A 14,852-nucleotide genomic window follows, 5' to 3' on the forward strand; every position below is an offset into this window, starting at 1 on the left:
CTGATTTTGAATTTGACGTTATTCGGGACTTCTATGGTGGCAAGTTCATCAACTATGCCGAGTTCCCCCAGGGTGCTCAGCCAGACAAAGAGGCCCCTCGCCGAGGCATTTCAACCCAGGCCCCGGTGCCGCCTGTCACCGAAGAGGGGGAGGAGCCAATCATTGATGTGGTCGGCGATGGGAATCCAGAGGGCTCGACAGCAGTATAGGGGGTCAGCTCTGGTAGTTGGGCTAGGATTGTCTTTTTGCTTCTTTTGTAACCGGGCCGTCAGCGCCTTTTGTAACTTGGGCATTGGTGCCAGTGAACAATTAGGATTTTTTGTGTAAGTAGCCGGATTGATCGACAATACTTTAATGGAATTTTTCTATTGCTTTCATTTTTGCCGTTTATGTAAAAAATATACCGACTTGCATGCTTGGTCGGGGGGGAAAATTAAATTTTAATCGTGGTGTGTGTGATTACGAGAGTGCTCGGTTTGAACGTCTTAGATTTAGCAATTTGACACGCGAAGTGCGGAGCGTGCGAGAGTGTTTGGCCTGTGCGTGTTCGGCCTAAGCGTGTTCGGCCTCAGGGTAGGTCGCAATTTGATACGCGGTGTTGGAGCGTGTGAGTGTTCGGCCTAAGCGCATTAGGCCTCGGAGTCGAGTCATGATTTAATATTCAAGGCACATTGGATCGCGCGAGAGTGCTCGGCCTTGGAGTTGGATCATACGATTTGATATGCGTATTTGGTCACGCGAAGGCGCTCGTCCTAGGTACACCTTTAGCCGAGGAGGGTACTCGAGAGGGAAACTTGTCGGGCTCGAGTATGCCTGTGTATGGTCAGCCGAGGGTTGCTCGGTGTCGGCACGTCGTAGTGCTTGGCCTAGGTATATCCTTAACCGAGGAGGGTACTCGGGAGGGAAACCTGTGGGGCGCGAGTGCACTAGCTTTGAATGGTTGGCCGAGGATTGCTTGGTGACGTCTTGTGTCGTAGTACTCGGCCTAGGTATATCCTTAGCCGAGGAGAGTACTCGGGAGGAAAACCTGTGGGGCGCGAGTGCACTAGCTTTGAATGGTTGGCCTAGGATTGCTTGGAGACGTCTTGTGTCGTAGTGCTCGACCTAGGTATATCCTTAGCCGAGGAGGGTACTCGGGAGGAAAACCTATGGGACGCGAGTGCACGTTTGAATGGTCAGCCGAGGATTGCTCGGTGACGTTTTACGTCGTAGTGCTCGACCTAGGTACATCCTTAGCCGAGGAGGGTACTCGGGAGGAAAACCTGTGGGGCGCGAGTGCACTAGTTTGAGTGGTCTGCCGAGGATGACTCGGCATCGGCGTGTGTTATTCGAGGTCCTTCCTACATGAGCGTGACCTAAGCATATATGCACGGTTAAATAGGAAATGAAATATCAATGTTTCAAAAATGTCTATTAATAAAGTGCTTCGTTAAAAACCTTGCCGACCCAAAACCCTCCTTAGGGAAAAAAGAGTCGGTCAAGGAAAAGAGTGCACTATTACATCAGTTGTAATACACTTTCAAATGTGAGGAGTTCCAAGTTCTCGGAATTGGTTCTCCTGATAGGTATTCCAGCTTGTATGCCCCGTTGTTTAAGTTGTTTCGTACTCGGAAGGGTCCGTCCCAATTTGGGGCAAGTTTTCCTTGTCTCGGATCTTTTCTTGCTTCGCCTGTGACTCTCCAAATGAGATCTCCGTCGCAAAATTCTCTAGGCTTCACCTTGCTATCGAATCTTCTCTTGTAGCGCTGCCTGGTGGCCTCGGCCACCACCAGAGCGCGGTCTCGGACTTCTTGTAGAACATCCATGTTTGCTCGGAGCTCGGCTTCGTTGTTCGGTTCGTCAAAGTGAACTCAGCGAAATGATGGCTTTCCGATCTCCACTGGGAGCATTGCGTTGGACCCATATACTATTCGGAAGGGGGTCTCTTGCGTGGTCGAATGGGGCGTACATCGGTAGGCCCAAAGTACCTCGGGTAACTGCTCGGCCCATGCTCCCTTTGCCTCTCCTAGCCGTTTCTTCAACTCTTCTAGGATGACTTTATTGGCTGACTCGGCCTGACTGTTCATTTGTAGGTGCTCGACCGATGTGACCTTGTGCTGTATTCCTAGGCCGGCTAGGAACTCGTTGAGTTTTCGGTCGGTAAATTGGAGGCCGTTGTCGGTCACTAGGGTGTCTGGGATTCCGAACCGGGTGATGATGTTCCTCCACAAGAATTTTTGAAATTGATGAGCCGAGATGCACGCCACGGGCTCGGCTTCAATCCATTTGGTGAATAGATCCACGACGACGATGAGGAATTTGCATTGTCCCTTAGCCACCGGGAAAGGTCCGAGTATGTCGGCCCCCCATGTGGCGAACGACCATGCTAGGGGAATGCAATGTAGCTGCTCGGCTGGTCGGTGGATCAAGTTGCCATGTTTCTGACATGGTTGGCACTTCCTCACAAACATTGCGCAATCGGTGTTCATGGTCGGCCAATAGTACCCGACTCGCAAGAGTTTGGAGACGGTCATCATCGCTCCTGAATGCATTTCGCAAATGCCCTCGTGTACTTCTCTCATGACGTAATCGGCCTCGGCGGGATCTAGGCACTTGAGAAGGGGGGTAGAGAAGCCACGTTTGTACAACTTCCCGACAATGACGATGTATCTACTGGCTTGAATTCTCAACCGTTTGGCTTCGATCGGGTCGTCCGGTGTGACTCCGTTGCCTAGGAATGCCTTGATTTCGGCTCGCTAGTCTTGAGGGTCGTTGGGATCGGCGTGATTGGCATCGAAACTTCCTACCATTTTCGGGTCGACACTGGGGTGGTCGATCTCTTGTTGGATGATGGTTCTTAACTGTCCTGGCTTCTTGGTCGCGGCCAACCTAGCCAACTGATCGGCTCGGGTGTTGTCTTCGCGTGGGATGTGTTCGACCAACACCTCCTGAAAGTTCGCCTTCAACTTTTGATAGACATGGTAGTACTTCATCATGTTGTGGTCTTTTACTTGGAAGTTACCACCCACTTGCTCGACTACCACCTTGGAGTCAGTTCGACATTTGATCCTTGATGCACCCATGTCCTCGGCCAACCTTAATCCGGCCAGTAGAGCTTCATACTCAACTTGATTGTTCGAAGCCTTGAACCGAAAACGTAAAGATTGTTCTAAGGTTATCTCTTTCGGTCCCTCTAAGATCACTCCTGCCCCGCTCCCCTGGCAATTTGAGGAGCCGTCCACATGGAGGGTCCACCATTGCTCCTCAAAGTGGTCGTGCGGGTGGAGTTCGTTTATAAAGTCTACCAAGCATTGGGCTTTGATCGGCCCTCTCGGCTTGAAGGTGATATCAAATTGTGAGAGCTCCACTGACCAGGCCATCATTCTCCCCGCGAGCTCGGGCTTGCCTAAAACCTTAGAGATCGGGCAGTCGGTGTGTACCACTACTCGGTGGCTTTGAAAATAATGGCGTAGGCGTCGTGATGTGTGTACTAAGCCGAGGGTAACTTTTTCTATCAATTGGTACCGGGTCTCGGTGTAACGCCCGTTTTATAATTTCCAATATTATACGTGTATATATATATATATATATATATATATATATATATTAAAAAATTAAAAGTGTATTATTAATAATATTATACGTGATAATAATATTTTTACAAATAATATTTACAATAATGTACTATTTTACACATTATTTCTTTCTTCCACTTCTATTACAATATTTACATTGATAATGAAAATAAATTTACAACTGAAATAAAATAGATCCATCAAATAGTCTCTACATTTCAATTTCTTCCAAGGAAAACAACAGCAATAATCACTGCAAAATGCTCTGGAATCTTAAGTAGATTCATCTATTTTATAATATATTTAATTTAAAAAGAAAAACAAGGAAAATGGAAAAGTAAGAACAATATCCAATAAATATAATAATTCAAAGAATAAACAGAATTATTTATAATCAATATTAAACATATATATATATATATATATATATATAAATATATATATATATATATATATATATATATATATATATATATATAAATATATATACAGATCATGTATTAGATTTTCATGATACAATAAAATTTGAATTATACTTGTAGTGACTAGTCAGGATAAATGAGCATCATCATAACATCAACCAATAAAAGGATATTTCACTTTAATCAACAATAGGATATTTCACCTTCATTTCTTACTCATTTAAATCCCCAAGGTCAAACCTCCAGCTACAAATAATTCAAATTTTATCTTCTATGGCCATAGAACAATATTTATTTTCATAAATACATGAAAAATAACAGCAAGACGAGTCCAAAATATCACAACTATATCATAGTTGATTATAAAATATATTTACAATAAATATATTTACGTAAAAAGAATATATTAAGAGTATCAATGATATAAATAAAAATGACAATCATTATAAAATAATTAAACAATATAAAATATGAACACCTTAATAGTTAATATAGATAAAAATAATCATAGATTAAGCAAATAAATGGGGTTAGGGACAACCCACTAAATAAATATACATAAAAAATAATATAAATAAATAAACATAATAGTATATAAAATTTTAAAGAGATAAAGTTCTCCTCCCCCTTACCTGGATAAGTAAGAGCTAAAACTTGGGCATGACCTCCCCCTCTGGATTTCCTTTTTCTTTCCCTCTCTTTCTTTCTCTTTCTCTCTCTTTCTCTCTCTTTTTCTCTCTCTCTAAGATTTTCACCTTCTCACTAAGTTATAAATTTTTCACAGCCCAAGCCTCCTATTTATAGGCATTCTGGCGTACCCGGAATGGCCCGTACTGATTTCAGAACGGCCCGTTCCGGAGCCTTCAAATATACGTAAATTTCTCAACTGGAATGGCCCGTTCTAAAATCAGAACGGCCCGTTTCCAAAAAGCAGAACGACCCGTTCTGAAATCAGAACGGCCTGTTCTGGGATTCATTTTTACACACATTGACCATAGTTGGAACGGCCCGTTTCCAACTAAGGTTTTTAGGCCATTTTGTTTGCCTGGAACGGCCCGTTCCACTTTTTGGAATGCCCGTTCCGCTTTTAGGAACAGGCCGTTCCGCTTTTTGGAACGCCCGTTCCGCTTTCTGGGAACAGCCCGTTCCGCTTTTCGGAACAGGCTGTTCTGGGCCTAAAAAAATTAGAATTAATTTTTTATAAATAATTTAAATTATTATAAACCTTTAAAATATTCTATAAAGCCCATTTTAATTAACTAAAATAACAATCTTCATAAATATAAAAATAAATAATAATTAGTAGCCTATTAGTAGAAAATTCGGGGTGTTACACTCGGAGTCCTGTAGGAGTCGGCTGACAAAGTATATGGGAGCTTGGGTACCTTCCTTTTCTTGTACCAAGACCGAGCTGATCGCCTCGTCGGATACAGCCAAGTATACTAGGAGCGGGCTCGAAGAATCAGGTCTCATTAGGATCGGCGGCGTCGCCAGGGTTGCTTTCAACGCCGCAAAGGCTTCCTCGCACAGTTCGTTCCACGAGAAGGCCGAAGCCTTTCGTAATAGCTTCGTCATCAGGCTGACTCTGTCGGCCAAACGCGGGAGGAATCGGGACAAGGCGACCAATCTTCCTGACAGTTGTTGCAATTCCTTGAGATTTCTCGGGCTTTGCATGTCTAACACGGCTTGGCACTTGTCTCGGTTTACTTCTATGCCTCTAGCGGATAGCATAAACCCTATAAATTTGCCCCCTTTGACCCGAAGGTGCACTTCTCGGGGTTGAGCCTCATGTTGTGCTTGCGTAGTTCACCGAAGATTTCGGCTAGGTCGGCTATGTGATCGGCCAGGGAGTTCGACTTGACCACCATATCGTCCACATAGATCTCGATGTTTCGACCGATTTGACCCCGGAACACTTTGTCCATTAACCTCTGATAGGTCGCCCCGGCATTCTTCAGACCAAATGGCATGACTTTGTAACAAAAGTTGACACTCTCGGTGATAAACGCCGTCTTCTCCTCGTCGGCCAAGTGCATTTTTATCTGGTTGTAGCCGGAATATGCATCGAGGAAATTGAAAACAGAGTGCCCGGATGCCCCGTCGACGAGTCGGTCTATGTAGGGGAGAGGATAGGCGTCTTTGGGGCAGGCTTTGTTGAGGTCGGTATAGTCAGTGCACATTCGCCACTTCCCATTTGCTTTTTTGACCAACACCACATTGGCTAGCCAGGTGGTGTAGGTGACCTCTCTGATGAATTCTGCTTGCAAGAGTTTCTGCACTTCGACATTGGTGACCTTTCTCTTCTCGTCTCCCATCTTCCTCTTCTTTTGCGCGATTGGTCGGGCGTCTCGGCATACGGCCAGTCTGTGGCATAGGAATTTGGGGTCTATCCCTGGCATGTCTGACGCTGTCCATGCGAATAGGTCCTTGTTGTCCCGAACTGCTCGTTTCACCTTGTTCGAATCGGTCTCGCTCAGCTGGGACCCCAAGTGAGTGACCTGTTCGGGAGCTCGGCCAAGTTGAAAGGGAATGAGGTCCTCGGTAGGCTCGTTTCGCTCTTCTTCACCTAACCGAGGATCGAGATCAATGTCTTCTGTCATCTCCTGTTTGACCACATTCACACCTCTCGTGGTCGTCGGGGTGTTGGCGGGTTCGGCGATAGGTCGCACCTTCAAGCTGGAAAGGTAACACTCTCTTGCTGTCTTCTGATCGGCGTGAACGGTAATTACCTGCCCGTCCCTTGATGGGAATTTCATGCATAAGTGAGGGGTTGAGACAATGGCTCCCAGTGCATTGATAGAGGGTCGGCCTAACAAGATGTTGTACGATGTACTCGCATGCACCACAATGTAGCGGATCTTGATCTCGCGGGAAGATTTTTGGTCGAAACCAAAGCGAGTGTATAGGTCGATGCACCCCCTCGTCATCACTCTTTCACCTGAGAATCCTACTAGTGGTTCGTGGTATGGTTCTAGGCTCTCCTCTGGGATTCCAAGTTGCACGAAAGTGTTCCAATACAAGATGTCGGCGGAGCTCCCTTGGTCGATTAAGGTCTTCTTCACAATGCAATTATGCATTTCGACAGAAATTACCATGGGGTCGTCCTGAATGGGATCGAATCCTCGGAAGTCTCGGTCGGAAAATGTTATTGGTGGCATCTTTGGTGGCTTCGGTTGGTTCACACTATTTACTGATCGCACTGCTCGGAGATGCCTCTTCCATGCCAAAGAGGTGGAACCTCCCCCGGCAAAGCCTCCGACTATTATGTTGATCACTTTCCTTGGTTGGTCATTATCCTCCCTGGAGAGCCGCGAACGATCCTGCCTCTCAGCTGAACGGGATCGGTGACGTCAGTCTCTCGACTAATGAGCTTCGCGAGAGTGGTCCCTCCTGCTTGTTTGGTCTTGGGAGGTGACAAAGCTTCTGAGGTGACCTTGCTTGATGAGGTCTTCAAGTTTGTCTTTCAGCACTGAGCATTCTTCAGTTGAGTCCCCCCTGTTTCGGTAGAATCGGCACATCTTGGCTTTGTCGGCTCTAGGAGGTGTGTTCGCCTTTTTCGGCATCACAAGGATCTCTGATGCGAGGGCCTGCTCCATTACCTTAGCCCTACTCGTATTGAGGGGGGTATACGCTGTGTAACGTGGTCCTCTGGGGGGTCGAGTATTTGAGGGTTCGACGTTCGTCTTTTTCATGGGCTCTCGGCTAGGTTCTTTTCGCCTATAACCCTCTTCGGCTCTAGCTTGACTTTGGGTCGCCGCCAGCTCCTCCATTTTCATATACTTCTCGGCTCGGCGTTGGAGATCATTCATATCAACGGGTGGCTTCTTGCACAAGCTGTTCACGAATGGTCCCGGCCTGAGGGCAGTGCTCAACCGATCCATTGCCACGGCAGGGTTAAGGTTTCCGATCTCCATTGCGATCTTGTTAAATCGGTCCATGAAACTTCTCAAGCTCTCTTTCTTCTCTTGAAGAACCCCGCTAGAGCTAACGAGGTCGTCTTGTACGGCTTGCTCGTCACAAATTGAAGAGTGAATTGGGATGACAACTCGTTGAACGAGTCGATAGAAGCGCTCGGCAACCTCGTGAACCAACTCAAGGCCCTTCCCTTCAGCGACGTGGGGAATATTCGGCATAGGGCGGAGTCATCCTGGGTAGAGAGGGTTGCTTGTGTTAGGAAAACATTCATGTGTTCTTCGGGGTCGGTAGACCCATCGTACTTCTCGATTGGGAGGCTCTTCCAATGGTCTAACAGGGTTGCCTCCATTATCCTTTGGGAAAATTAGGGGGTTAATCTGATGCATTACGTTAATTAAGCTCTTCGTAATCTTGGCGTAATCCCATGTCTCAGCCGAGCAAACCGACACGTTTTGTTCCGTGAGTGGTCGGTGGGCTCGAGTGTTCGGTTTTGTCGGTCCCGGACTCGGGTATTCGGCCGAGTTGGTTACTAGCAAGGGTGTTCGGCCAAGTCAGCCTCCATACGATATAAGTGTTATGTTAGACCATGTCAATAGATAAAAAATATACTAGCTAGTAATAAAAAAGACATTGCGTGTTTAAAAAAAATAACGAGTGATTATTTAAAAGGTAAGAAGTTTGAAAATCGAATGTGTTGAAGTAGAAAAGGGAGAACAAATAAATAAATAAAAAGACAATGAAAGAGAAAATGACTTAATATTAGTTAAAAGAAAAATTAGTCTAAAATTTATGTACATCAAAATAAAATATTCTCTTTATTAATAATATTGTATACATTCATAAATTTGATTATTTGAGTAATATTAACATGTCATTGACATGAGTAATGATAAAATTGTAATATTGAGCATTTTAAATTCTTGTTAAACTTTTTCTTCACCCACCTAAGTTGTAGGAAAGAGTTATGGTGTAACGGGTCTCAGGGTTCTTCTAATCTCTTCCTTTTTTCTTCTTTTTCCTTTCTTTCTCTTTTGGAAAATTTGAAATTAAGGTAAAGAAAGTTAGGATGAATAATTGATTGAATTGCCGTGTTGTATGCAAGTAGGATGATCAATTGTTGCATGAATTAAAAAATTTGCAAATTTGAAAATTGTAAATTAAATAAATTATTTAATTATAAAACTTTATAATATATCTATGTATATATATAAATAATTAAAATAATTATTAAAACTAACCCAAATAATTATAACAAAAAATTAATTAATAATTAATAAATATTATATATATATTTCTCTCAAAACAATTATAATTAACATAAAATATATAAACACGAAAAACTATAATAAAACATATATGTTTCTCCAAATGCTTATTATAAACAAATATCATGAAAATACATATTTCTCTAATAAATATAATATAAAATATTTTTTTTACAAATATTTATTATTTGATTAAAATACATAATTATTAAAAATTTCTAAAATATCTTATAAAACTCTTTAATTAATCAAAATATCATTTTAAACATTAGAAAACTTAAAGGTGTTACACTCTACATATTAAAAACCTAATTTATTTTTATTAATTAGTCGGCAGGAACAAATAGCTACTCAATAAAAGAAAATTAGGAACAATAAAAGGATAATTATTTACTAAAAGATAAAGAGCATTGATAAGATATTTAGTAATAGTATTTTTGAAATTATTAATTTAGTATATTCTTATTTTATCATTAAACGTAAAAAATTTAAGTTAATTTTTTTTTCACAAAATTATATGTTTATTATAAAATATAATCATTGAGCTTAAAAAATATTACATATTATATGATATATATATATATATATATATATATCTATATATATAAAATCATTCAAATCTTAAATAAAAAATTTTGTTAATAAATTTCATAAATTATATATTATTTATAATGTATTAAATTATCATTGCATATGAAATGTATGAATGCTACGTATAAAACTGTCTATATTCATAGTAAATCCTACATTTCCAAAATCAGTAATTAATTATGATAATTATGGACAATTAACCGGTAAATAATTGAAAAAATTATTATTTTACTAATTTTTATTATTTTTAAATTATTTAACCTTTAGTCTTTGATATTCATTATTACTCATCTTTAACTTTAAACAAAAGTCATTATTCTTTTTTGTGAAATTGAAAACAATATAATTGATTATATTTGATTATTTTCTTTTCATTCTGATTTTTTTTTATACATTCGTTTTTATAATTTATATTGAGTAGCAGTTTATTTACTATTTTTTTTTAAAATTTAATGTTGATATGTTATTTTTATATCATATGATTTGTATTAATTTATTTTATTTTTATAAATAAAATTTTTATAAAAAAGAAAGTTTTGAGAGAGTTTTAGGGGGGTGTATTGGATTAGGATTTTAAATGACTTTTTTAGTTAAAAAAAATCCTGTGGATTTTAAAAGACTTTGCAGGATTTTCATGATTTTTAAGATTTTGAAGGATTCTACAAGACTTAAAATCAAGATTTTAATGGATTCTGCAAGACTTTTAAATCAGGATTTTAATGGATTCTCTAGGATTTTGTGAATTTTGTAGAATTTTCGTGGATTTTTGACATTTGATAAGATTTCAAAAAAAAATTCATACATTCAAATTTAAAAAGAGTCAAAGACAAAAATAATAAAAAAATAATAATGTTTAGATAAATAATAATAATAATAATAATAATTTTTCATAATATCTTATATCCTCTTAAATAACATTCACTCACATATTCATAGCTATACTAGTCCTTCAAGCATTAGCGTCTTCTCGCTCTTGCTCCTAGGTTTGAATAATAGGCTCAAAAATATGATCTTCATTAACCGGTAACGTTGAAGATGAAAGTTCATCCATCGCTTCAATTGAAAATTCATCAGAATGACATTCTTTACGTAGAAAGTTATGTAGTGTTGCACATACTAACACAAGTTCTACTTGTGTCTTAAATAAAAATGGAGGTGCTGACTTAAAAATTGTGAAACATGATTTAAAAATACCAAATATTCTGTCGATCACATTCCGTAAAAATGCATGACGAAGATTGAACAATTCTTTCTCATTTTCAAGGTCATTACCTTGACATGCAAAATCTTGTAGATGATATCTTACACCTTGAAATGGAGCTAAAAATTGGCGTCAATTAAGAAATCCACAATCTACCAAAAAATATTATTTTAGTTATATATTATATGATAATTTTTAACGATATTTATAAATGTAAATTATTCTAACAAATATTTTAACAATATTTCCTTTTTAAAAAATAAGCTAATGAAGGCATAAATTCTAAACCCTAAAAAATTAGATACTGCAATGTCTTATGTTAATTTTCTTTTTAAAAATATAAAAAAATCCTAATTTCACAATATAAAAATAAAAAGAAAAATTCATAGTAAAAAAAATAAAATAATTGTTGAGTCATAAAAGGATGAGAGATAAGAGTAACAAACTTAAGAGAAGGAGAGATCGCAGTTTTTATGATGAGATGATTCTTCCCCCAACTAAAAAATAAAATATCCATTTTTATCTCATTCTAGTCACAGAAACCCTAACTCAAATTCATCTTATATGTATATATATATTGTAGAGATTATGATATCAATTTCATCTTTTACCTTTTTCCTTTTCTTGGCGTGTGTTATAAAAAAATTATCACTTAAAAGTTGAAATTTCAAGCATTTTTTTGTGTGTTATATAAATGAACAAATTCAACTACATAAAATAAAATAAAGCAAGTCAATTAAAGGGAACGAACAGAAAAATAGAGAAAGTCAATGACATTATCATTTACATATCAAAGTTTCACAAAATAGGAGAATGGGATGGGAACAGTACTACAATATTATATATGAGCAATGAACAGTAGTGCAGTATTATTAGCAGAGAAAAAAATGGAGAAGACAGGAACATAGAAAATCCAATGGGTTTGGATGGGATTTTTTTGTGAATTTGGTATTTATAAATAACACTAGAAAGTCCTTCAAAATCCGTCTCACACAACAATCCTTTAAAATCTTTATATTTTTGAATACCAATGGATTATTTTTAAGTTGTAAAAAATCTCAAATGAATACCAATGGATTTTAATGGACTCTTTAAAAAATCTTAAAAATCCAGATTGAATACCACTGGATTGTTTTTAAGTGACATAAAATCCTGATTGAATACTAATGGACTTTTTTACTCAAAAAAAAGTCTTTTTTCCTTTCATTTTGATACTTTTTTGTACATTTGTTTTTTAATATCATGTCTTATATTAGCTTATTTTTATTTTTATATCATATTTTTTTATATTCATTTATAGTTATTAGCAGTTTATCTATTAATTTTTCCCTTAATTTTAATATATATTTTTTTATATCATATATTTTTTATTAGTCTTTTTTATTTTTATCAATAACATTTCATATAAAAAATGTTTTGAAATTTTTTTAGCCGAAAGGATGTTGAAACTTTTGAAGAGAAAGGAGTTGTTGCAAAACTTCTTAATAAAATATTTTAATCCAATTATTTATCTATTTATTTTGATATATTGATTTATATTATACATTTTTTTAATTTATATTTAGTAGGAGCTTACTTTATAATATTGAAAAAATATAAAATAATTATTAGAAATTATTAAAATATTTTAATCCAATTATTTTCATTTATTTTGATATGTATTGATTCTTTTCTTTTCATTTTGATATTTTTTGTACATTTGTTTTTTAATTTATATTTAGTAGTACTTTATTTATTATTTTTTCCTTAATTTTGATATATTTTTTTATATCATATATTTTGTGCTAGTTTATTTTATTTTTATAAATTGTTATAAAAGAAAGAAAAATAGAAAGAACAAAAAAGACAATATATCTGACTTGTTATTATCTTTGAGAGAGGATTAACTGTGAGACCCCGTAGCATTCTTCTCTCTTTTCTCCCTCTCATCACTCACCTTATACTTTCCCTTCTCCTTTCACTTTGAATTTTCACTCTCAAATTCCTTTCTCTTTAGCTGAAGCCGTGACCTAGGAGGTCTCTAGAGTGAACCCTTGCGGAGCTAGCCGAGTGTGGATTTCTTTTCTCCTTCTTCTTCCTTTCTCTTCTAGGAGCTCGGAATCGTCTCACTAAGGTAAGGGAAGCTAGTTTTCGCTTGGATTGGTTGGAAATGAGTTTAGAAACTCATGAGATGTTTGATGTTGGTTGATTCATGGGCTGTCTTGAAGGAAAATGTGTTTTTGGGGTTGGATAAAATTTGGGGATTTTCTGGTTGTGTTGGTTGCATGTGGGTAAAGTTGGGGTTTTTGGTTCTTGATGGAAGGTTGGACATTGATGATTTTTCTTCTTGAGTTTTGGATGCATGCATGTTGTGATTCTTGAGGTTTTTGAGTTGCATGTGGTTGGTAGTATTGCATTTAAATTGTAGCATGGTTTGGGTCTCCTTGGATTGCAAGTTCATGGAGGTTTTGAGTGAAAACGAAGGTGAAATCCATGGAGATTTTTGGAAGTTCAGAAACCCACAGCTATAGCCGTGGAAGAAAAATGTACTTGCAGGAACCCACAACTATAGTCGTGGTTTTGCAGCCATAGCTATGGAGAAAAATTGAAGTGGCAGAAACTTGCAGCTATGGCCGTGGATCTGCAGCCATGGCTGTGGAAGGCAAACTGAACTGGCAGAGAGTTGTAGCTAAAGCGCTGGATTGAGCGCTGCAGCGGTGGGTCTTGATGACCGAATTTGGTCTTAAAGTCTTCATCAAAGTTGTAGCCTTGGATCTTAGTTTTCCAATGGCGTTGGAATAACCCAAAAAGGAGTTCTAGAACTCCAGATATGGCTGTTATAGTGAAGAGGGGTCAAGCTGCCAGCATTGCTTATAGATGTTGCGGTTTTTAGAATTTGTAACAAGGTAGATGAAGGAATTTGGACTTGGTGTCTTCTTGAGAGTTGTAGGAAATCTTCTTATCTTTCATATGAGATAAGGATGAGTATGGTAGGAGTAGTATAACTCCTGATACGCTATTTTTTGTGAAGGTTGGCATTTCACATTTAGTGATTTAGTTAAGTTGAAAGTTGTTTTAGATGCTTAGGTTGATTGGTGTTGTTTGGATGGGTAATTTGACAAGATAGATGAGTTGTAAATAAGGTGGATGAGTTGTATTATGTGTTGAATATGTTGTATGTTGTATAAGTTGTTAATGATGAATGTTGTTGAGCTGAGCTGTTGATTATAATGTGATGACTTGTGGTTAACGCTGCTTGTTGATGTTGAGTTATCAATTATAAACTGTTGTAAGTTGATTATGTTAAGCTGTATCAGTTTTATACTGTTGTGAGTTGATATGTTGAGTTGTATCAGTTGCATACTATTGTGAGTTGATATGTTGAGCTGTATCAGTTGTATACTATTGTGAGTTGATATGTTGAGCTGTATCAGTTGTATACTGTTGTGAGTTGATATGTTGAGTTGTACAGTTGTGTTGTACTGTGTGTTGATATTGGATGTTGTAGGCCGTAAGGCTGAGGTGTTGTAGGCCGAAAGGCTGAGGTGTTGTAGGCCGTACGGCTGAGGTGTTGTAGGCCGAAAGGATGAGGTGATGTAGGCCGAAAGGCTGAGTTGTTGATCACTAAGACTAGAGGAGTTGTTTTCGAAATTTCCTCATCCCATTGTGTGGATTGAGTGGCTGTGGTGCTCTTGGAGCCCAATTTGTTGAAAACCCTCCCTGGAAAGCTGACCCTTGGAATGGTAACTTGCTGTTCTCCTCTAAGTCTTAGTGGTCCCGTGTGTGGGCAAGGTCGAGGCACACGTGTACAAAGCGACCACGGTATGGGGGCCAGGTCGAGCTATACCGATTACAAGCGACCAATACTAACTTATATGCGTGATTGTATGTTTTATTGCAGTTATGCTGTATGGCTGATGAGTTG

The 14,852-nt window shown here is 38.3% G+C and overlaps 2 protein-coding genes across 2 annotated transcripts; both read right to left on the reverse strand.

The window, feature by feature from the left end:
• Positions 1-2,735: 2,735 nt before the first annotated feature.
• On the reverse strand, positions 2,736-3,359 carry LOC145950235 (uncharacterized). Its single transcript, XM_083061295.1, has one exon. The coding sequence runs from the start codon at positions 3,357-3,359 to the stop codon at positions 2,736-2,738; it is 624 nt and encodes a 207-aa protein (XP_082917421.1).
• Positions 3,360-5,438: 2,079 nt separating this feature from the next.
• Positions 5,439-7,053, reverse strand: LOC145950236 (uncharacterized). Its single transcript, XM_083061296.1, has 2 exons — positions 5,747-7,053; positions 5,439-5,652 (listed from the first exon to the last, which is right to left on the reverse strand). Exons 1-2 carry the CDS (start codon positions 7,051-7,053, stop codon positions 5,439-5,441), a joined length of 1,521 nt encoding a protein of 506 aa, XP_082917422.1.
• Positions 7,054-14,852: the final 7,799 nt, after the last annotated feature.

The sequence above is a fragment of the Cajanus cajan genome, chromosome 8, assembly GCF_000230855.2.
Source record: "Cajanus cajan strain Asha chromosome 8, NIPB_CcT2T_4, whole genome shotgun sequence".
Lineage (NCBI taxonomy): Eukaryota > Viridiplantae > Streptophyta > Magnoliopsida > Fabales > Fabaceae > Cajanus > Cajanus cajan.

Excerpts from the sequence above, each read along its gene's own strand:
- LOC145950235 (XM_083061295.1), bottom strand. The coding sequence starts at position 3,359 with ATGGCCTGGTCAGTGGAGCTCTCACAATTTGATATCACCTTCAAGCCG.
- LOC145950236 (XM_083061296.1), bottom strand. The coding sequence starts at position 7,053 with ATGCATAATTGCATTGTGAAGAAGACCTTAATCGACCAAGGGAGCTCC. Across the intron at positions 5,653-5,746 it reads ATGAGGCTCAACCCCGAGAA|ACATGCAAAGCCCGAGAAAT; the intron begins GTGCACCTTCGG and ends AAGCCGTGTTAG.